The sequence below is a fragment of the Hemicordylus capensis genome, chromosome 2, assembly GCF_027244095.1.
Source record: "Hemicordylus capensis ecotype Gifberg chromosome 2, rHemCap1.1.pri, whole genome shotgun sequence".
Taxonomy (NCBI): domain Eukaryota; kingdom Metazoa; phylum Chordata; class Lepidosauria; order Squamata; family Cordylidae; genus Hemicordylus; species Hemicordylus capensis.
The window spans coordinates 282726491-282750663 of record NC_069658.1 but is presented as its reverse complement, the minus strand read 5'-3'; the positions used below and the strand labels follow the sequence as shown (position 1 = coordinate 282750663).

General features: G+C 42.5%; 1 protein-coding gene across 3 annotated transcripts in view; it reads right to left on the bottom strand.

Annotated features, from left to right (window-relative positions):
- Positions 1-578: 578 nt before the first annotated feature.
- PPP4R2 (protein phosphatase 4 regulatory subunit 2) overlaps positions 579-24173 on the bottom strand; it is a 55586-nt gene continuing 31991 nt past the window's right edge. For 2 of the 3 annotated variants that reach the window (XM_053294673.1, XM_053294674.1), the window contains exons 3-9: positions 22444-22614; positions 17571-17664; positions 15656-15693; positions 6314-6388; positions 5175-5318; positions 3832-4106; positions 579-2890 (exon numbers count right to left, since the gene is read on the bottom strand). In XM_053294673.1, the coding sequence (XP_053150648.1) occupies positions 2577-2890; positions 3832-4106; positions 5175-5318; positions 6314-6388; positions 15656-15693; positions 17571-17664; positions 22444-22614 (1111 nt within the window). In that variant the 3' untranslated portion in view covers positions 579-2576. Of the gene's footprint in view, positions 2891-3831; positions 4107-5174; positions 5319-6313; positions 6389-15655; positions 15694-17570; positions 17665-21855; positions 22010-22443; positions 22615-24173 lie in introns of those variants that run through there. The other variant, XM_053294675.1, reaches the window with a different exon arrangement.

Below are 24173 nucleotides of genomic sequence, written 5' to 3'. Positions count from 1 at the left end.
AAAGATAACAGGAATCCTCTATGCAGCTGATGTCCATGACTGCAGCCACCATCCCAAAGATAAGGAAGACAGAAAGGTGCCTTAGAGTGAGTCAGAGCATTGGTCCATCTAGCTCAGAACTGACTACACTTCTCCAATGGGACCTTCTGCATGCAAAGCAGAAGCTGTACCACTGAGCTAGAGTCCCATTCCCTTGGGCATTGCAACTAAGTGCCAGCTACTTCCAATTGGGAGAGTGAGCACGGACAATGAAAACAAATGGCAAGAACTCTAAAGCAAATTAGCTTGCATCAAGCCAATGACTAAATTGGGTCTACAAATCAAGATCTCAACTGTAATATTCAAAGACAGGAATTAAACTGGTCATTAAATTAGCCAATACCAAAATGGTCACTAACACTGGTAAACTAAACATGAGAGTTTCCTTCCCATGCTCCAGCTGCCATTGTGTTTGTATATTGATGCTTTGATATGAATCTCGATAAGGCAGGATATAAATAACTCTTTTAAATACATAAAGATCAAGCAAGTAAGGTAACATGGCGTTTTGCTAAAATAAAAAGGTCAATAAGTCACAGTTGCTTAAAGAATAGGTTTATTAACAATATTTCACAAACAAACATTCTAAAGAAAATTTCAGAAATCTCTAAACTTAAAATTTGTTCTCATTGGCAAAATATCCCTGAAAAAAAAAAAAAAAGCAAATGGGGAGCGAGGAAGAGAAGGAAACGTGTTTTCTAGTTTTGCATTTTTGGAAACAATTTTATAATTCTAATATTTTGGTTTTAGTGGTAATTAATGCTTTTTACACACCCAGCGCTCTTGCCTTGTGCACAGGAAAATAAATGGACAATTGCCTATTTTTCCTTTTGTCTGTCTAACAGCAATAGGACTTCTCCCAAGCATCTACTTATCTGTTCCAAACCTGATAGGCAGCACAAATAATTGCCACCTTATAAATATGTAAATGGAGCCAAATTATTCTGGAATACAAGTCAAATTCAAAACTCACCTTTATCCAAAACGAAGCACACCATGCAGTACAAGAACTGTTAGCATGCATTTTGGTGGTTATTTTTGTACTTCAAGGTATGCAACTTCACCTCTAAAAAAGGGATGTCTTGATTTTGATTAAAATGTACTCAAACATTTTATAACATTAATATTTATTGCTTTATAGGAATACTGTATTGAAAGCCCAAGCATTCAGTTTACACACAAATTATACAATTATATACCGTTTCACAATGGCAGTGAGCACTCTTTACAATCTACAAAAATCTACTTTACAGAAATTTAAAAATTCTAAATACAAAAAGGTACAGTTGAAGAAACAGGTATAAATTTGGCAGCCAGTAAATGTGACTGGGAGGTTGCATCTTGAATGTCTTTACATGTAGATGTCTGAAAAATATAATGTGAAGAGTTTAAAGCAGTAGTTGTGCTTTGAGCTGCTGGGGTGGGGGGAGTGTTAACACTGGCTGTCAAAGTAGTATATTCAAAAAATATTTAGTTCACTTCCAAAATGATGTACAAATTACGGTAGTTTCTATGCACTCCTACAACTGCTAGTCAGCTCAGGTACACAACTAAGGTAATATAGTATTGCAATGCAGCAGCGTCTCATACCAGTGTAGTCCACCTACTTTGAAACAACTCTCTGAGAAAAGCTGGACATCGCCCCAGTTCATCAGATATTGTCTCATCAAGTTCACAAACATTCCCCCCTACAAAAAGCTGAAGCTACTGTTTTGAAGTCTGTTCTCAACTTAACACATTTTCTCAGGAATAAAATGAAAACCTTTCATTCAGGCACCTCAGCATTATATAAAAGTGTTTTGTTAGAACAGTTCTCTTGGAATGTGTTAACCTAGTACTTTCAACAGTGTTTGGATCTTCAGGATATCAGGTGGGCCAAATTTTATTTGGTATATTTAGAGGTGAAAAAGTTGCCTTTTGAGCACGGAACTCATTTGCTTCCATTAAAAAAGGGGGGGGGAGCATTCATAAAGAGTGCAAAGCATAGGTTTCCCTAAGATTAGCATGTTTTCAAGTATTGTGTATTAGATGTGTAGCTTTTTAAAGCACACAATGCAGTCAAATGAAAACCTGGAAACCAACAAGAAACCCGATGAAAGAAATTCAAGAAATGCACATGTTAATGTTGAAACTGTAACCAAAATGGAATATAACTGCTATAGCGGTTGGAGGGGCGGGGAGGGAGAGAGGACAAAAAGCTTTCTTGCATACATGTAACTAAGTGTGGTAATCTCCAAAAAGTTGTCAAAATTATAATTAACTTCCAGTTTAAAAACTTTTATTTCTAAATAAAAAAACTATACACAGACCACTGATTTGACCATACCGAAATGTCAGCGGTAAGCAGGACCTGAAGGAGGCGATATTTCACAGTTCTTAACAAGTACAACTCCTTCAGGATTTAACCCATTGAGAAGTTCAATTTACAGCCTGCTTCTCTTGTAAAACTAAAAGGTCCACTTTATTACATAAAATTATTTATACAGTGTAAAACCAGAGCCTTATGGAAAATACTGCCTCTAAGTGTATTTAAATTATTAGTCTTGTTCCATAGGTTCTTCTGCAGCGTTTGTGGTTTCGTTGCTGTTTTCCATTGGGATCTCCGATGCCGATTCAGGAGTTTCACTAGCATATGAGCCCAACTCTTCTGTTTCACTGCAGTCAGCTCTGCTACTGACAGATCCACTGTTTTCACTGTCTTCAGAAGGCAAATCCTTCTCTGCTTGAGTCTGGTCAGATTCCTCCATTTGATTATTCTCCTCAGAAATATCTTCTTTCACAGTTAAGGATGCATTGTCTTTATCTTGATCTTTTCTTTCTGGAACGATTTCTTTTGGTGTCATGAGGGATTCTGGAATCAAGTTAAAGTTTAGCATAAGTACTGTATATGTATTATGAGACAACATACTCATAACCAAGTTCAGCCAAGTGCATTTACATTAACTAAACCTTTCTTCAAAGCAACTTAGAAGAATGATTAAAGACATCAAGGAATTTTGCACTTTTCTGCAGTAGATACCAAACAGAACTCCCCTCCATACCCATGCATGTGTATTTCTTGGCACTCTCTTCACCACCAAGCAGCCATTTAGTTACACATACCAAACATCTAGAGGCAGTGCGAGACATTTTGTTCCCTAAGTAAGAAAACCCAAATGACAAGTCCCTCATCATAAAACAGTAATAAATGAAATAACTGAAATAAAATTATTTCCCCTTTAATGGTACCTTAAAATAAACCACTGAGGTGGTCTCCCCCAACCTCATGACAGGATCGGCTCAGACCCCAATTAAGTAGTATGAGACAGAGTCAACCCATCATGCGTTGCAGCTTCACTGTGAGAATATCTGCCTACACACTCACTGGCCTTAAGGCTGAGGATTTAAAAAATAATAATTAACAGGGAAAAAGGGTAGACCATACCCTGGCAAGCTGAAGTTTGTGGAACATCAACAGACCATCAAATATGCATGCAGGCAGGAATTGCTGTCTATAGTTTTTTAATTTGTTTCTGAAAGCATTCAATTCTATACTGAATTTAAACTGTAGACTGTGTGAATGCCGGTAGTCTAGTACCACTGTAATGCATGGTGTGTATACAAAAGCCTATTAACAGAATCAACATTCTGTTCTTATCCTTTGCCTCTTTCCCACAAGTACTTTGTATTAATTGAGCATACTTGTTTTAAAATTAATTTCTATGGCATTTCATCCAGATGAATGTTTAAGAAATAAATTCTAATCCAGTAAAAAATCTTTCCTATAAAAGTTATATTAAAACATCAACATACCTTCCTCCTCCTCCTCCTCCTCTTTACAGCGCTGTCTCTCACAAATGGTTTCTTTTTCTTTATCCTGAGATGGAGAAGTTGTCTCAGTCTCTTCTACCATTGCTGAACAAGCTTCACTGGAACTACTCTGGCTGGTGGTCTCTTCAGATTCTTCTTCTTTGTCAAATTTAAGTCTTTTTACCTCATGTCCCTCAACTTCTGCTGGATCATCTTCAGGGTGTTTATTTTTTACAGGACTGCTTTGGATTCTTTCAGGATCAGCTGCTGGTGATTCACTGGAAGACCAAAAGTTGAGGTAAGTGCAAAAGCTTATATGCCACATCAACAATTAAGCAAGGCCAACACAGCATATGATGATAGCCTCCTTGATTATAGAAACATCTATTACTTAGGCAAAATGTGTTTGTATTCAACTGTGGGGCACAAATCAAGAGAACACTCTTGCTGCACCAAAAGAAGGATGAGAGTAGATCCTTTGGTACAAGGTCTGCATAGCTTGAACATTGGATCTAATCATTAGATTAAACCAAATGGTCTAATTATTAGTAGTCAGTATTATTTGTTCCTCAATTAACAATGTTTCCTCACTATCCTCAGATTTAATCTGCTAGTCTTACTAAGGTAACAATTATACAAGTCTGGGTAATTTACTAGACAGTCTGATCAATTCAGTGATCATTTATGGACAAAGCCGTGATGCTATTTCCCATCCCACAAAAATGCTCTGCCTTACAAGGGACCAGCTGATGGTGGCAAGGCCTTCAGTGAAGAACCTCAGTGATCAACAGTCTGCTATTAAGCCATGTCAAAGCTTCAGTGCTTTGTGGTAATATTCCATGCCCCAACCCCCAAAGGCACTCTCCCCCTACCCCACATGGCCCAAAGCTGGATCATAGATCCATACATACCACAACAGAATCAGGGCCCAGACACTGGAGCCAGTAATCCTTTCCAAAGATGGCAGGAGACAGATTGGCTCTTGGAAGAAAGTGGAAAGTTTCTCCTAGTCTAAGCCACAGTTGAGTCTTTTTATGCAAACTTGTGGAAAGACAACTTCTTCCTTCCCTCAGCAGTTACCTGCACCCCCAAAGAACCTCTCCTGAGAGTTTGGAGATTCATAGAAGGGGGTGGGATGGGCATGGGGAGCTGCAGGGAATGACAGGGGGTAGGATTCCAGAAAATTGGGTGGAGGACTTCCCTCCATGAGCTGAGGGTCGGTGATGCATGCAGCTACTGTAGGGAACAGGGGATGGAGAAATTATCTTCTGCAAGTTTGCATGCAGCTTCTTTGCAAACAAGCCAAAGGGGGGGAAAGCCAATCAACCTAATCTCTTACTACAAACCTATTTATTTTCTCCTCTTCTTGTGGCAGACCGGACTCCTTGTTTTCTGGGCTGTCTGGTAAACCGTTTGTTGTCATAGGAACTGTCAAAGAAACCTTTGGTCGATTTACAGGTCGAGGTGTTCCAGGACCATTTATGTTGGATCTGCAAAGGCAAGTGTTACATGTCTTTCAGTGTAAAATAATTTAGATAGTTTGTTCACATAAGTATGGAAGAGCACCCATAATAGAAAATGGTGATTTTCCAAAGACACCAGGAGTCTCTGCAATGAATATATCCAATCCTTCACAAAGGTTCATCTTTGCACATAGGATGAAGAAGGTGTTCAAAAAGGATTTGAAATAACAATCGAAAAAAAGTTTGCATGCCCAAATTCCAAAAGCATAGCTTCATGTTATCCTATTATTGAGGGCCAGGATGATGCAGCAATTAGCATGTTGGGCTAGGACTGAGGAGATCTGGGATTAAATCCACCCACTCAGCCATGACGCTTGCTGGGTGACATAGGGCCAGACACTCTCTCACAGGCTGACTTGTATCTCAGAGTTGCTGTGAAGAGCAAACGTGGTGGGGAGGGGAGCCCAAGAAGCAGATTGTACTCCACCCTGAGCTCCTTGGAGGAAGGATGAGATAAACATTAATTAAGCTGTTCACACAAGCAGCCACATCCAGGCTTGGTCAGCCCTGCCTGGGTTTGGCTGTTTGTCTGAAGTGCTGGGATCGCAGACTTCCTCGCCCCACAAGCCCAGGAATTTACCCAAGGATTTAACTTGGGTTAAAGGGTGCGAGTGCACCCTTTACCCCAGCTTTGGGGCTGTGAGTATGCTCAGGCTGCATGCAGCCTGAGCATACAAATAATTGGGTGTCAGAGTGCCTGACTCCCAGGGGAATCCCCCCAATGCACCATGCTCATTGCATGGTTCATTGTGGGATTCTTGAAGGCCAGGAAAACGAGTCCTGGCCTTCAGAGATGAGCACTGTAAGGAGCACTGTAGATCAAATGGAAACACAGTGGAGCACCAAAGAAGATATCACCAACAGTCCGGTGGGGGGGTGGGGAGGAGACGGATTAATAAATAAACCTTAACAAATAATATTTGTCCAGAGTAGTTATTTTCTCATCAAACAGATTCTCTTACCTCTCAGGATAGCCTGGTGAGTTTCCTGGGAACATTACTCCATTCATCCTGTTTAAACTATTGGAACTATTTTTCCTACAAGAAATTGAAGTGTAGTAAGAATTCTGGGCTGACAATCATTTTAAAATATAAATATAAATATATAGATAGGCTAAAAACATACCTCAAGACTTTCACAAGCCTCTAAGCTTCATTATTCTTGATTACTAAAACTAACCTAATCCCACCTTTATTTCCACAACCCATGTTTAATTAATATTCCATAATGCAGAACAGCAAACTATACTGACTGACATCCAGTTGCAAAAGCAGCAAGAGGGAAAGGAGGGTTTTTGCTGCTCCCCTTTCCTCTGCAGTCCACTATGCTTCTCCAAAGCATGACTCGACTGGCTGACCTTCAAGGACATATTTTTGGAAGCACAGTGGGCTGCAGAGGGAAGGGGGAGTTGGCAAAAGACATCCTTCCCCCCCTTGTGTGCCAAATTTTTTGACATGTCAGCATGAACGTTGGCCATTAAAAAGAGAAATATAAATGGCAGCCAATGTTCCTACATTCATAACTCTTACCCTCATTCTCCAATATTCCTGTGCTTTGGCATCACATTAGTGCCCAGTACTAAAAACTCACTCTCTTACAAGCCAACAGTAAGGTCTGATACATCCAAACTTGTAGCCCTTCACATTTGTGCCGTTGAGTCGGTGTGGACTCCTGGTGACCACAGAGCCCTGTAGTTGTCTTTGGTAGTATACAGTAGAGGTTTAGCATTGCCATCTCCCACAGAGTGTGAGATGATGCCTTTCAGCATCTTCCTATTTCACTGCTGCCTAATATTGGTGTTTCCCATAGTGTAGGAAACATACCAGTGGGGATTCGAACCAGCAACCTCTGGTTTGCTACTCAAGTCATTTCTCCACTACGCCATTAGATGGCTACATAGCCCTTCACTACAATCCTACAATTCAGATGGGTCCATGTGACAGGCTGTACATACACAATCTCTATGCTGGGCATGCAGGGTTTTTTTTAGGGATGTGCACAAAACCACTTGGCCTGGTTTGCATTCAAACCGGATCCAAACCAGGCCAGTTTGGTTTCCCCCACACTGAACCCCCATTTGGTTAAGTTCAGAGGGATTCGTCAAGCCTTTAAAAAAAAAAATTTACTTAGCCCCTCTGGGGGGGCTTCTCCAAGGTGGCGCGTGGGGGGCGGTTCCTGCAGAGGTTCCACCTCCCCTCGCCGGCTTTCCTTTTTGTAAAAACCGCCCAGTTCGGGCTTCTTCTGTCCTTTCTGGGCCTATTCCCCAGCATGGCGATTATTTTAGAGAGCACTGCACCTGCACAGAGGGACTGTGCATGGCCTGGTGGCAAAAATGCCTGAACCAGACAATTTTGACAAAAAGGAAGGCCGGTGGGGCAAGAGGCAACCTTTACAGACCCCACTGCCTCCTCGGAGAAGCTGCCCGGAAAAGGTAAGTTAAATAAAAATACATTCCCCCCCCCTAAGGCTAGACGAGCCCCTGAACGGGGTGGGAGAGGGGAAGGGTTCGGTCCGGACCCTGAACCTTTGAACTGAACTGGTTTGATATCTAACTTGTTTGGATTTGAACCTGTTTGCACACCCCTAGTTTTTTTTCATACCACTGCAAACTTTACAGCCTCCACAGAGTATAATTTTAAGCTTTTTATTTATGAACATTGGCCTTTATTCAGATACACACAAGTGGTTGGTCAGAGACTTTGCAAGTTTTACTTTATCAGGAGCTACAGAATAGGGATGAGCATGGAACCAGTGCCCGCCGGTCCGAAAGTGGGTGGTGGGTAACTGGGAGAGGGTGCTCTTACCCCTCCCACCATGTTCCCCCCACCAATGCTGCGCATTCAAACGGTCTGGCTGGGCGGCAGTATACCTCCCTACCACCCCAATATATTGATATTGAAGCAGGGATAGAATCCAACAAGCTAGAAAACCTAGGAGAACCAGAGTCCTCCACAAAACCATTATGGGTGACAATACGAGGACTGAAAGGAAATGTGTTACTAGAGATATGCTATCGCCCTCCGGATCAAAACGCTGAGAGTGACTTGGAGTTGGAGAAGCAAATCAAAGCGGCATCACAGAGAGACAGAGCTGTAGTAATGGGTGACTTCAATTACCCTCACACAGACTGGGCAAATTCATGTGTGGATATCTACAGAGAAACCAAATTTCTAGACATGCTAAATGCCTTGGAACAGTTGGTCGCAGAACCAACCAGAGAGAAGGTGATCTCGGATTTAATCCTGAGTGGTGTCCAGGACCTTTTGTGAGATGTCAGTACCATTTGGGAATGGTGACCATAGTGCGATCCCATTCAGCTTATATGCGAGTGGAGCATTGCCAAGTCAGTCCAACACAGATGCTTTGGATTTCAGAAGAGGAAACTTCTCAAAAATGATGGAACTGGTAAAAAAGGAAGCTGAAAGGGAAAGTCAGGAGGGCCAAATCATGCCAGAAAGCATGGAGCTTATTCAAAACCAGAATAACAGAAGGTCTGCTGGAACATATACCAAGGAGGAAAGGTACCACCAAGCTCAGAACAATTCCAGCATGGCTAACAAGTAGAGTCAGGGAAGCTATAAAAGGGAGATTGCAGAGAAGCTGAATGAGTTCTTTGCATCTGTCCTCACAGCAGAGGATACTGACCATATACAGGTGAAACTCGAAAAATTAGAATATCGTGCAAAAGTTCATTAATTTCAGTAATGCAAATTAAAAGGTGAAACTGATATATGAGATAGACGCATTACATGCAAAGCGAGATAAGTCAAGCCTTAATTTGTTATAATTGTGATGATCATGGCGTACAGCTCATGAGAACCCCAAATCCACAATCCCAGAAAATTAGAATATTACATGAAACCAATAAAACAAGGATTGTAAATAGAACAATATCGGACCTCTGAAAAGTATAAGCATGCATATGTATTCAGTACTTGGTTTGGGCCCCTTTTGCAGCAATTACTGCCTCAATGCGGCGTGGCATGGATGCTATCAGCCTGTGGCACTGCTGAAGTGTTAGGGAAGACCAGGATGCTTCAATAGCGGCCTTCAGCTCTTCTGCATTGTTTGGTCTCATGTCTCTCATCCTTCTCTTGGCAATGCCCCATAGATTCTCTATGGGGTTCAGGTCAGGCGAGTTTGCTGGCCAATCAAGCACAGTAATCCCATGGTCACTGAACCAGGTTTTGGTACTTTTGGCAGTGTGGGCAGATGCCAAGTCCTGCTGGAAAATGAAGTCAGCATCCCCATACAGCTCGTCTGCGGAAGGAAGCATGAAGTGCTCCAAAATCTCCTGATAGACGGCTGCGTTGACCCTGGACTTAATGAAGCACAGTGGACCAACACCAGCAGATGACATGGCTCCCCAAATCAACACAGACTGTGGAAACTTCACACTGGACTTCAAGCATCTTGCATTGTGTGCCTCTCCATTCTTCCTCCAGACTCTGGGTCCTTGGTTTCCAAATGAGATGCAAAAGTTGCTCTCATCAGAAAAGAGGACTTTGGACCACTGAGCAACAGACCAGTTCTTTTTTTCTTGAGCCCAGGTAAGACGCTTCTGACGTTGTTTGTTGTTCAGGAGCGGCTTGACAAGAGGAATACGACATTTGAAGCCCATGTCCAGGATCCGTCTGTGTGTGGTGGCTCTTGATGCACTAACTCCAGCCTCAGTCCACTCCTTGTGAAAGTCCCCAACACTTTTGAATGGCCTTTTCCTGACAATCCTCTCCAGGCTGCGGTCATCCCTGCTGCTTGTGCACCTTTTTCTTCCACACTTTTCCCTTCCACATAGCTTTCTATTAATGTGCTTTGATACAGCACTTTGGGAACATCCAACTTCTTTTGCAATTATCTTTTGAGGCTTTCCCTCCTTATGGAGGGTGTCAATGATGGTTTTCTGCACAACTGTCAAGTCAGCAGTCTTTCCCATGATTGTGATTCTTAATGAACCAGACTGAGAGACCATTTAAAGGCTCAGGAACCCTTTGCAGGTGTTATGGATTGATTAGCTGATTGGAGTGCGACACCTGGAGCCTAGACTGTTGAACCTTTTAACAATATTCTAATTTTCTGGGATTGTAGATTTGGGGTTCTCATGAGCTGTACGCCATGATCATCACAATTATAACAAATTAAGGCTTGACTTATCTCGCTTTGCATGTAATGCGTCTATCTCATATACCAGTTTCACCTTTTAATTTGCATTATTGAAATTAATGAACTTTTGCATGATATTCTAATTTTTTGAGTTTCACCTGTACCTTCTCCAGAACTGAGCTGCTCAGGTTTGAAGGCTGAAAAACTGGACCAATTTGGGATGACAAGAGGGTATGTCCTAAACCAGGCCCGCGGACCACATCCAGCCTGCAAGGCCTTTTTTCTTGGCCCATTGGGCCATTTCCCCTTCCTCCCCCTGCTGCGAGCCTCCAACCCCTATCCTGCCCGGCGGCGGCAGATATCAGAGCGATGCCAGGACCTGCTGTTTGACCCAACGTCTCTTCCCAACTGTTAGGCGTGCCTGCACAGTTAAGGGACTCAACTGCACAGGTGCGCCTTGCAGTTGGGAAGAGACACCGAGTCAAACAGCAGGTCCCAGTATCACTCTGATATCTTCCACCGCCGCCGGGGGGGGGCACAGAGGCTCGCAGCAGGCGCCTCGCAGTTGGAAAGAGACGCCGGGGCCAAACATCAGGTCCCGACGTCACTCTGATATCTGCCTCTGCTGGGGGTGCGGGGGTGGAAGGACTACTGGTTCACCTCCCACCTGGCAGCCATTCCCTCGGCCATGCGGCAGCTGGAATTGGAATTAAAAAAAAACCCCAGCCATGGAGGTTCGTGGCAGTGGAAGGTAAGCAGCAAGCAGCGAGAGATGCAGCGCGGTGGGGTGGCTCATTCCAGTTTCTTTTAAAATTTCCTCTCTCTCTCTCAAGCCAAGCCTGCCCCATTTTCTCTCTCTCTCTCAAGCCAAGCCTGCCCCATTCTTTCCCTCTTTCTTTCCCCGTCTCACTTCTCTGTTTCCCTCTTATAAAAGCCTGTGTGGTGAAGGATCAAAGTGTAACCTTAACAAAAATTAAGAGAAAAAACTTCTCTATTTTTTCCTTAAAAGTGCTCCATGTTATTTTGTACAGATTGTATTGTATTTATTTTATTAGAATTTTTAATTCAATTCATTTAATTTTAATTTTAATTACTCCTGCCCTGCCAGAACTTCAAAAGTTAAATTTTGATTAAATTCATTTTAATTAATTTCACTTTCATTTGCTTTAATTAATTGATTGCTATTAAGTGTTACTTTGATAATCAGCAGCCTAAAAATTGACCTCGGCCCCCATGAGCCAAGTCACGGTCAGTTTTGGCCTCACTAGGTCATTTGAGTTGTGCAGGCCTGTTCTAAACTGTCTTGAAAAACTAAAAATTAACAAATTGTCAAGGCCAGATAGCATCCATCCAAGAGTTTTGAAGGAACTCAAAATTGAAATTGCTGATCTCCTATCAAAAATATGTAACTTGTCTCTACAATCAGGCTCTGTACCAGAGGACTGGAAAGTGACTAATGAAACTCTGGTTTTCAAAAAGGGATCCAAGGGTGGTATCCAGGAAGTTACAGGCCAATTAGCTCAACTTCTGTGCCGAGTAAATTGATGGATAGCATACTTAAAAGACAAAATTGTTAAAAATATAGAAGAATGGGCCTTGCTGAAGAAGCAGCAGCATGGCTTCTGCAAGGGAAAGTCTTGCCTCACTAACCTTTTGGAATATTTGAGAGTGTCAACAGGCATGTGAATAAAGGTGATCTGGTTGATATAGTATACTTGGACTTCCAAAACGTTTTTGACAAAGTTCCCCACCAAAATACTCTTGAGTAAACTTAGCAGCCATGGGATAAGGAGACAGGTTCATGTGTGGATCGGTAACTGGTTGAAGGACAGGAAACAGAGGATAGGAATAAATGGACAGTTTTCCCATTGGAGGGAAGTAAGAAGGTCCTCCAGGAATCTGTACTGAGACCAGTGCTCTTTATCTTATTCATAAATGATCTACAAGTTGGGGTAACCAGTGAAGTGGCCAAATTTGCAATTTCACTATTTTAATCCAAAAAAAGATTGTGAAGAGCTCCAAAAGGATCTCCTCAGTGGGTGACAAAATTGCAAATGCATTAGCTCACTAGAAGTGTCAACTCCTTGTGCGGCAGCTGTGAAGAAGGCAAATTCCATGCTAGGGATCATTCTCCTGCCGCCCGTTTTCTAAAGTTTCTGAAACTTTAGAAAACGGGCAGCGGGAGAACTCCCTGCCGTCCCCTTTGCTGGCTGGGCTGCAAATGGCTTCTAGGAAGCCTTTTGCGCACGCGTGCAAAAGGCTTCCTAAAAGCCATTTGCAGCCCAGCCGGCGAAGGGGACGGCAGGGAGTTCTCTTGCCGACCTCTTGCAATGGGAAGAAATTTAGCAAGAAGGGGGCGGCATGGGTCTTCTTGGGGGCTGCAGGGGGCTTGAAGGGGGCGGCTGCCAGCCGAGCGGGGCTTTGTAGGGGGCGGCAGGGACTAGGAGCTATCCTGCCGCCTGATTCTGTATACAAAAGGAGGAGCCGCGCCGCGCCGCGCGGGGATTGAAGCGGGCGGCAGGGAGATATCCTGCCGCCCGATTGCTCAAAAAATACAGTGCCTTTGTTGGGAGGGGTAAGTAAAGCCCCCCCATCCTTATTGGAACCCCCCACCCCAGTGCCGGACTGCAGCTCCGCGGTTCCGTGCACACCCCTAGAACCAGGGGTCATCCCATGAAATTGAAGGGCAGGAAATTTAGGACCAACAAAAAAGTACTTTTTCCACACAGAACATAATTCATCTATGGAATTCTCTGCCACGAGGTGTGGCAATGGTCACTATCTTGGATGGCTTTAAAGGGGGCTTAGATAGATTCATGGAGGACAGGTCATGGAGGACAGGTCTATCAATAGCTACTAGTCTGGTGGCTAGAGGCCACCTCCAGACTCAGACGCAAAATGCCTCTAAATACCAGTCACATGGGAGCAAGAGAGAGGGCATGCCCACACTTCTTGCCTGTGGGGCTTCTTGGAGGCATCCAGTGGGCCACTGTGTGAAACAGGATCCTGGAGTAGATAGGCCTGATCCAGCAGGGCTGTCCTTGTTTGTATACTCTAATCCTGTAATCCCTCTGCACAAGTTACACTCATGCTTAATTATAAGCATAAGCAGCCAGGGATTTTAACAGGCAGTGGCCTTTTTTATGCATGCATTCTTGGGAGAAACTATATGCAGGGATTTATTTCTATTATATAACTAACTTAAGGAATTGATTATGGTACCAAATTCTCACACCAAAGCAAGAAAGAAGCCATCAAGTTATAGAAAAATTACTTGTGAATCACCAATCATCACAGACAGTGTATGATGCTACTGGACAGAAAGGAGCTCAACCAAACTTTGCTGCTTTTGCGTTTCAGATATAATCTGGCTTGTCCAATTGTCCTTTACTGAACTTTCCTTCTCGCTCTCTAGGTCCCTCAGATATTCTTCTGATTCTGCCTTACTCCCAGGAACACCTTTTAGAGATAGTCATTGCTTTACCTACTGCAGATGCCCTTCCTGTCGCACACAGAGGAACTCCAGGATGTGCCCCTCAAACTTCTGCAACCTTTGCCAGCAAAGACCTAAGTTGAGCAGCTCTTCAGAAAGTTCTCATCCCTTCTATAAAAGCTGGTTCTCCTAGTTCTGACTAGCAACTGGATTATCTGGTAGGCCAATCTAACCGCAAACACTGGATAAGCAAGTCATCCACTTCCATGAACTTGACCCAAAAGTCTGTCCTCCTCCATCCTCACTGCTTAGTTTAGTTGAGCGTGGGGCATGGAGTTTTATACACATTTCTAGTTAGCTTCATCCTGGCCAGACTGAATGTTTAACTTTGGATGAGAAGGAAATTGAACTATTCAGAGGCTTTTCTGCCCTCTTCAGTATCCATTCCTCAGCCCAGTCACTGAGAAACCAGCTTGCAAATAATCATACTTTCACCACCATCATGGTTGTTGCCATGCTACTTTCACTTTAACAAACACAGGATGGGAGGAAAGCTCAGTCAGCTCTATGCTGACTGGGCTCAAGAAAAGAAATGTTTAGTTTTAGGAACTTAGGAAGCTGCCTCATACCGAGTCAGACCATTGGTCCATCTAACTTAATATTGTCTAAACAGACTGACAGCAGCTTCTCCAAGGTTGCAGACAGGAATCTCTTTCAACCGTATCTTGGAGATGCCAGGGAGGGAACTTGGAACCTTCTGCATGCAAGCAAGCAGATTCTCTTCCCAAAGCAGCCCCATCCCCTAAGGGGAATATCTTATAGAGCTCACAGATGTAGTCTTCCATTCAAATGCAAACCAGGTGCATTTGACCCTATTTAGCAAAGGGGACAAGTCATGCTTGCTACCACAAGACCAGATCTCCTCCCATTTATTCTGAAAGAGGGTATGGGGAAACAGGTAGAGTTAATATGTGATTGCCCAGCAGCCATACAAGATACTACCATTTCCCTACCCCATTCAAAATTAACCATTTTCTAGCAGCAAAGTTATTCTACTGTCCCCTGCCATAGAAATCCCACCACTTTATTCAAGTGACAGGAATCCCATGTCAAGAGCCAGCTACCTGTTCAAATCTGGTGTGTGTATGATTTGAAGTTGCCCATCTAGTTGTTCTTTTGAAGAACCATGTCAGAAGAAGCTACCTAAAAATGCTATCGTAAACTTATTAGAGGAATCATATATTACCACATATGCAACAAAAGTATTCACAAGCTGTATTAACCTATCAACTGTCCATACGGTGGTTGACATCCTAAGAAAGCACCGATGTTTCTGAAAACTTCAGCTAACTCAGATCTATTGCTAGTTCAACCATGAAAGCAAATTTCCATGACCTCTCCTTCCCCAGGAAGCACTCTGTAATGCCCCAAAATATGTCCCTGAGGATAGCACAGCCCTCAAGGTTCTATTTTGTGTGTGGCAGAATCCAAGTGAAGAGGAGGTCGTGTGACACTAGTGCTACACCGATGTTTTAATAGTCAAGATAGCCAGCCAGCAAGTGGCCATAGTGGCTAAGAACCAAAATCAAATTACTGCTCCAACTAGAACCCATATTAAAAATATGAGGACCACCGTTTAATCTTACATTTTCTAATGGCGACATACCATTAATAGGAAAGATAACCAACATCATTACTTGAGAATACAACCATCCAGGAGATGGTAGAAGACATTTAAAAACAAAACAATTGGAAAAAAGGTTATACTCACTCTGAAGATGGATACACACAACTGACAACCATGACATTCTGTAAGGCAAATACACACATATTAATGATTTTTAGAAAGAAAGAAAGAAAGTATTTATAGTTTTCACCCTTAGTGATATACCCTTAGAGAATATCGGGTAGGGATGTGCAAATTGATTCAGGTACAAATCGATTTGTACCCGAATCTAGCGGATTCGGGTTATTTGGAGACACAACAAATCACCCCTGTGGTCCATTGGCTAGATTCGGATACAAATTGAATTGCACCTGATTCAATTCGGAACAGGCGCAATCAAAATTTGGATCCCTCCTATTAATTCCCCCAGATTTCCAGATTTCATTTTTTAAAAATGCTATGCTCTAGCCCTTGTAGAACTGCAGTTATGGAGCAAAATGTGTGGTCACTATTTTTCAAGTGTTTGAATTCTTTGGGTATAATAACTTTCCCTCAATGAATCTCTATGAGGATTCATTACACACCTTCATTTCTTCTATTCATTTTGACTGTCTTTTCAACACTGTCAACTGCCATGTGCCAACTACACCCCACTCCAACTCGTAAGACAGTGGGGTACTACTCAGTTTATGTTCTAGGATTCTTTTCAAGTGTTTAGGCTCTTTGGTGTCTAATAACCATTCCTCATAATGAATCCCTATGAGGATTCATTACACACCAAAGAATCTAAACACCTCAAAAATTCCTAAAATATAAACTGAATACCCGGTGGCTTGTGGGTTGCAGGGTAGTTGGAACATGGGATGCCACTAATTCCCCACCCCTACCTGCAAAGCAGTGGGGTCAAAATGTACAGAAGAAATGAAGGTGTATAATGAAGACACCAAAGAACCTAAACACTTCAAATATACCTAAAAATAAACTGAGTACCTCAAAGTGTGTGTGTGTGTGTGTGTGTGTGTGTGTGTGTGTGTGTGTGTGTGTGGAGTGGTGGTGGTGTAGCTGACACATGGCAGTTGAGAGTTGGCACTGTCCAATGATAGTCAAAATGAAAAGAAGAAACGAAGGAGTATAATGAATCCTCACAGGGATTCATTATGAGGAAAAGTTATTAGATACCAAAGAATCTAAACATTTCAATATTCCTAAACATTAAAATGAGTACCCCACTGCCTTGCCGGGAGGTGGGGGGGGGGGATGTAGTTGGCACATGGCAGTTGACAGTTGGCACTGTCCCGTGACAGTCAAAATGAATAGAAGAAAGGAAAGTGTGCAATGAATCCTCATAGGGATTCATTATGAGGAAAAATTATTATATACCAAAGAATCCAAACACTTTAAAAATAACTCCACTTCTACAAGGGCTAGAGCTTAGTTCGCCTCCCCCCCCCCCCCGCCCCAATAAAAGCTGGGGATCCATTTTGGGGTTAGGATATGGCAACTTCAAATCCCCATTGTTTCCTATGGCGGAAGTGTTCAAAATCAGTAAAAACTAAAACAATTAATTAAAAATCAACCAAGTGTCCCACTGCCTTGAAATTTGGGTGGTAGGTGGCGGCCATGGGGACCTATCCACCACCCAAATTTGGTGCCCCTAGGACCTTAAGTGGTTCAAACCAATCCAAATCCAAATTGAATCAAAGCAAATACAAATCGAATAAAAAAATTGATTTTATGCACATCCCTAATATCGGGCAGCAGCGATATAGGAAGATGCTGAAAGGCATCATCTCATACTGCATGGGAAATGGCAATGGTAAACCCCTCCTGTAGTCTACTGAAGTCAACCACAGGGCTCTGTGGTTGCCAGGAGTTGAAACCGACTCAACGGCACACTTTACTTTAGAGTGTATTGCTATAAAGCATATAGTGGCAGTGGAACTCTTGGTACCATATCATAACACTCTAAATATGGACTTTAACACAATACAATGTAATGGAAGTAAGCAACAATCCAAACCTTTTCTACTCCTCTGAGAAATTTGTCTGTTCCTGTGTAATTCCTTCTTGGATCTGTCAGCAGCTCACAGAGTCGTTGAATAGTAAAAGGGATACTGCAACAAAATGCATAAAAAGGAGTTAAAATTGTGTTTTGAATGGATTATGGAGAAGGAATACCCCAGATCCCATGTGTTTTATTTATCTGCACATGAATTCCACACCTTCCTATTTGGCTTCGGTTTATAAAAATGTACTAGGCTTTATGTACAGTAGATGGCACTGCAGCATCACATAATCACTTCCTGGGCAATGAAATCATTAAACAAGTACCCCAGAGTATGCAAGAAAACCCAAACAGATTCATATGATCACAGTTATGTACTGGCAAGCATTAGTTTGGTCAGAGGGAGAAACTAATGTGTTGCTACATCATTCATACATCATTTCTCATCAGAGGGTTATCATCTTTGTTCAAAATCTTAATGCACCAGAACAAGAAAATTCTGTGCTCTACAACTGTTGCATTCCTAACAATATTATGTAGTTTAAGATACCCTGGGAAAGGGGAATCAAGTACTGCTTTTCAAAGGCAAAACACCTGAGCCACAGGTTTTCATTTTAAAATCCTGTAATCAATTTCTTGGTGAATTCATTGTGCAGCTAACTATGTAGTTATATCCTAACAGCAGAGTGGGCAACTTGTTTAACAACACGGGCCACAGTGAATCTTTATCACTGTTTATTAGAACTGTCTAATACTATGAGGCTTAGGAAAAAATCTCTCTACCTCAATTCACTTCATCCCTTGTGCAGTCTCTTCTCATCCTGTTCTTCACTGACACATCTGTTATCAATCGTCTTTGCTCCTTTGCCAAGTCCTGTACTCATGGTGTGGATTGCTGTGCTGCTACTTGCTTTTAGAACATCTGCTGTGCTATTTTACATCTTGAACAACTTTTCCTAATCTTATTTTGTCAAGTTGCATCCCTTTCTTTTCCTGAACTGCTCTATCCTCACTTACCTGCACTAGGCATGTGCACGAACCGGTTCGGAGGCCATTCTAAAGGCCTCCAGACGGGTCTGGACACGGGGTGGTTTTGGTTCGGGTGGGGGGTTCCAAAAAGAATAGGGGGGCTTTACTCACCCCCTCAAGAATTTTGACGTATTTATTCAAGTAAGCGGGCGGCATACCTCCCTGCCGCCCGCTTCATTCCCCCTCCTCCGGCGGCGCGCGGCTCGGCTTCCTCCTCGTGTTTCAATTGCAATCGGGCGGCAGGGTAGCTCCCACTCCCTGCCGCCTGGCTCTTCAATCCCCCCGTCTCGGCTGGCGGCCGAGAGCTCTCCTGCCGACCGCCTGTGTATGGGAAGGGAAGGGGCGCCAGGGGTCTTGGGGCTTTTCAGGGGGCGGCCGCCAGCCGAGACGGGGGGATTGAAGAGCCAGGCGGCAGGGAGTGGGAGCTACCCTGCCGCCCGATTGCAATTGAAACACGAGGAGGAAGCCGAGCCGCGCGCCGCCGGAGGAGGGGGAATGAAGCGGGCGGCAGGGAGGTATGCCGCCCGCTTACTTGAATAAATACGTCAAAATTCTTGAGGGGGTGAGTAAAGCCCCCCCCCTACTCTTTTGGAACCCCCCACCCAGTGCCAGACCACAGCTCCGCGGTTCCGTGCACACCCCTAACCTGCACTTCCACTGTCACTCAATTATCACCACACCCTTCCCCTCTATTCATGAATCTTCAACCTCTAGATTGGCCATCTTATCAGAAAAGTGCATACCATAAGCCCTCTGGGCAGAAAGTGCTTAACTTCCATTATCTGAACACCAGAACATGTACTTGACATGATATATTAAAATATAAAACAGTAGTAGTTTAGTATGTGTTTTTAATGAAAGCCAATATCAGAATTCTAACAAGAGCCTGCAGACTATTCAAGGACACCTCCAGGGCCCAAATGGTGCCAAGATGACAAAAGATTTGCAGCAAGAAATTCCCCAGCAGTTTGAAGGCACTGACCAATGCAAGTGGACAAAAAATTATTTTGGGTGTATTAGAGTTACTCATTCAATCTGGACTCAACGTGTCACAGACTGCAGCCTTTACTTGAGAGTTCTTTGAAAGTCTAACATTGAAAACACATGTTATACAAATGTTAAAGCAAATGTCAAAAGTATAACATTTTCATCTGCATTGAAAGCATGTTGATTTGAATGCAGAAGTAAGGAGTACTCAACAATTGGCTTTTTCTAGTTTAAATAAAAGCAACAGAAAATTTGGTTGCACTTCTTCTAAATCTTGTGGCCCCAATCAACTGAAGCATACTTGTCAGAAACATGCCAAAGTTGTCCAAAACTAGAGATGTGTACATTCAAGACTATCAAGTGTAAAACAACTAAATTCTCTATGTCCAGTTATTAAATATTAATTTTTTGAATTTAGATTTTTGGCATTATTAAAAAAACCCAAATGTTTTTGTTTATAGCCAAGGTAACTTAAGTCCATATGCTTTTCAAATGTCATAAATTTTATAATTCTTCTAAGTTGTGTTTTATAGAATTTGATTCCTTCTACTGGTTATAGTTTCTGGATTTGAAGATCAAAGAATGAAGAAAAACAAGTATTTATTTAAAGAACACACTCACTTGCACTTCTTTTAAGCACTATATTTTATAAACTATAGAAAGATGATCAATTTTTGAACCATGTAGAAGGCTCGTGCATTTAGGAATTCAGGCATTATGAAATGTCAGAAGACTAACTCTATAATTAAATAAGGACAGATTCTAATCTGACCACTCAGCTGAAATATGAGGCTCCTACTTAGAATTTACAATCAAATATTTGGGTATCTGATCAGCTGAGCCAGGAGCTTACAAAATTAAGCTGTCATTTTCTATTTCAGCAAGTTCTGACTGAATAGCAGTGTCCTTCATCGCATAACTCAATTATTCCATGATGCTGAGATTTTAATATGGATGGATGGGCCAAATTATACTAAAACATGTCATTAGGGCGTCCATCTTTTTCCTTTCTTTCTTAAATGAAAATAGCTGTCACAGGGAGGCTGATTAGGATTGGGACCTCAGTGTGCATGCATGAATATTTAACCTCTTTTCCATGCTGCAGTCCTAACAAACATAACCCTCCTCCCCAGGGGAGTAGCAAGGTTGGAGTGGGCCCAGAGACAAGATTTTAAAATGCCCCCCCCCAAGCTCAGCTCATGAAGTAAATAAATCTTAAATGAGGCTGAATAGTGGTAACAAAAAGCATAGTAAAATATCTCTCTCTCTCCCCCCCTCCCCCATGTGCCACAATAGAACATCATCCTAAATTATTTTTTAAAAAAGATTTTGTAAATTGTGGACGATGCAAGTCATTTAATGGTACTAGAGAAAGACATTCTGTTCTGGTAGCTCCAGGTCTTAACACTCACATCAATTTCAGAGGATGAATACAACTGAAGGAAGCCCGGACGGGTGCGCAGCTGGGGGCGTCAGTCATGTGACTTGCCTCTGGGGGGGCCCCCAAGGCAGTGGGCCCCCAGACAACTGTCTCCCCTTGCCCTATTATAGTTACACCCCTGATCCTCCCCCAACCCAGCTGCCATTTGCTCTGGAAGGAAAGCTGTCATAAGCACCTATGGGAATTTCCACTCCTGGGCAGGTAAGAGCTGGGGGGTGGGGATAATTTCATCAGGACTGCAACTTTGAAGAGGTTAAACACCTCAGACACTGTGGTCTTGTTCACAATCTGTTGCTATTTTTATTTTTGAAAAATGCAAGATAGATGCCCTAGCATCACATGTGGTTTAACTCTATGGAGTTCTAAATCTGAGGAAAGACCAAGAAGTGCTTCAACTTGGCTTCAATTTCCCCAAATATCTGACCTCTTCAAGCAATCTAATAACAATCAGGGTAATATTTAATGTGTTGCCTCAAAACGAACAAAACTGGCCAGTGCAGACATAATTCTGGATCTCCAAGTTAGTATCTCTGGATCTCTTAATAACTGGAAACCAGCCTTGGAAATACATACTGCCTCTCAGCATCTCTCTCTCTCTCTCTCTCTCTCTCTCTCTCTCTCTCTCTCTCTCTCTCACACACACACACACACACACACACACACCACTACACGTCCACTTAACAGTGATTAAAATACTTGTTGGCACTAACCAGGAGTAGATTTCATGGATTTAGTTTAACCAGGATTGGAAATCATGGTCGGAAGGAGGTTTCAGAAGGTAGGCTACAGAGAGCTCTACCTAATCTTAACTGTGGTTAATGTCATCATGGAAACAATCCTTACCCATGCTTGAGGAGAAAGGATAAACAGTCCTGAGGCTGACTCCTGAATTGTTACTCATAGTTACATCCGTACCAGCCCTCTGTGTCTGAACGTGTATGTCTTAGAAACCTCTGCCAAATAATTAAACCTAACAGTAACTGGATTTCAGAAGCAACTGCAATGGGAAAAAAGAATGAGAAAACTGCAACCACGGCTATTTTCAGACCTATGACACTGGTAGAATTGGTATTTCAAACAGAAAATCTGTCCTCACGGCATGGTCACTTGGAACGGTGTCATCTAGTAAATTAATAAAATGTTGTCATGTAAATGAGAAGAAGCAACTTTTGAAGATCATCATCAGCTCCTCTCTTAATCAGAGCTGAAAGAATATAAGCAACTGATTTTATTATAGGGATGATTCAGAACGTTTACCACAATACTCTGAACTTTGCCAACAAACATTTGCAGTATTTATAGCAATTATTCATTTTGCTGAACATATGGCAGAAAATTACTACAATATGAAGGTCAGAAATAGAATGCCTAAACTTGATAGTCAGTCATGCGGTCCAAACAACAAGTAAGGTTTGATCTAAGATTGCATACCCATTAAAGCCAGTGACTATTTTCAGAATGCGTTCTTTCATCTCCTCAAAGGGAATATACTCCACATTAGGGTTAGGAGGGCCTCTTGGCTCAGGAGCAGACGTTCTAAAGTCATCCATCACTTTCTCCAGTTTGAAAATAAAATAGCCTTTGAACTGCGACCAATGAATCCTGGAGGGGGAAAAACACAGCTTGCTTAACAGCAGATGAAAAACCACATGCTAACCATATTTATATTAAAACAATAAAGCATGCGCAGCAGAGTTACTTTTCAAGCTACCTGCAAGCAAGCAAGCCTTATAGGGATCAAATACAAAGCATTTGATATTATGCTTCAGAGCTAACATATAAAATTTAAAACATCAATACTGTAAACAGGGTACGATCTGCTGCAAAGGCTGCAAATTGGAACTCTTTAGGTAAACATGCAAGTTTGACAGCAACATTAAATAAAACCGAATTTTAACAAGAGAACCAAGAACACAGAGCAGGCATGCTTCACCTGTCCAGATGAGAAAGGAGAGAGCAACCTGAGCTGTAAAAAACCTTGGCCCTCCACCCTCATGCCAACTGTAGAGAAAGAGAGAGTCAAAAGGCAGAGAGTACCTTCTGTCCTCTAGTAAACCCTGGATCACCACAGATGTATTCCCAATTGAGCTGGTGCGTTTGGTTTACCACTGAATGTTCATGTGGAAATCAACTATGTTACATGCCCTGTCCACAGACATTACAAGAGACCATAGGACCAGATGACAAGGAAACAGCTTTTAGGCTGTGGCAGCAACCAGGTCTTTGCCCAGCGTACCGAGGTGGAGGGCAGCTGTGTGTCAAGTGAAGGCCCTTCAACTTATCAGCAAAAAGAAGGGTGGAAGCGGAGATAAGTGTTTTACATCACTGAATACTACTTGGAATTCCCAAAATAAATAAATAAATGTGTGTGTGTGTGTGTGTGTAAAAATAAATAAAAATAGAAGCAAAACTCAGCAATGCTGGGTGCAGAGTTCCTCCAAATCCTGTCCTATTCTTGCTCCTCTAAGTTCCTGGTATCAGAGTCTCTTTATTCACCAAGTTAGACACCAGTCACAGAAAATCTAATACCCTATACCTGAAACAGACCAAGCTAGTTTCCTGTTGACTCTCAACCCAAGACACCCTTCAATAATAATAATGCCTCCTAGCCCAGTACAAACCATTTCCTCTAACATATAAGGGGGAAACACTGGGAAATCCTTTTCTTTTTCTAGCCTTATCAACTAAAGAAAACTATTTTACAAAACCAGCTACCCAGTAGCTTTACCGACCATATAAAGGATGGAAGCAGCACCTGTGCTCTCTCCAACAGCTGAATGGAAGGGAGCAAAGTTACAGCTTGTTGAATGTCTGCCTGTCCTGCAACTGTAAAAGTCCTGAGCCCTTTGACCCTTGCAGGGAAGGAACTCAGCAGCTCCTTTTACTTAGGAGATACAAAGTTGAAGGGTTGTGTAAGCCAAATAAGAATGCTGAGGGTAGCCCGTTCTGAGATAAAATGAAGCAAAACGAAATAAGAGGCTATTGTCCAACAGAAGCAGCAATACTACCAGTGCTAAGCAGTTGAGGCCAATGTGACAGAACAGGCCCAATCCACCTCAGAAACATGAGTTAATTCAAATGTAATGATGTTGCCCTTTATTTTGATGAGACTTCTTCCCTGGAGTGGTGGAGGGGCAGATTTCACCAACCCTGACATAACT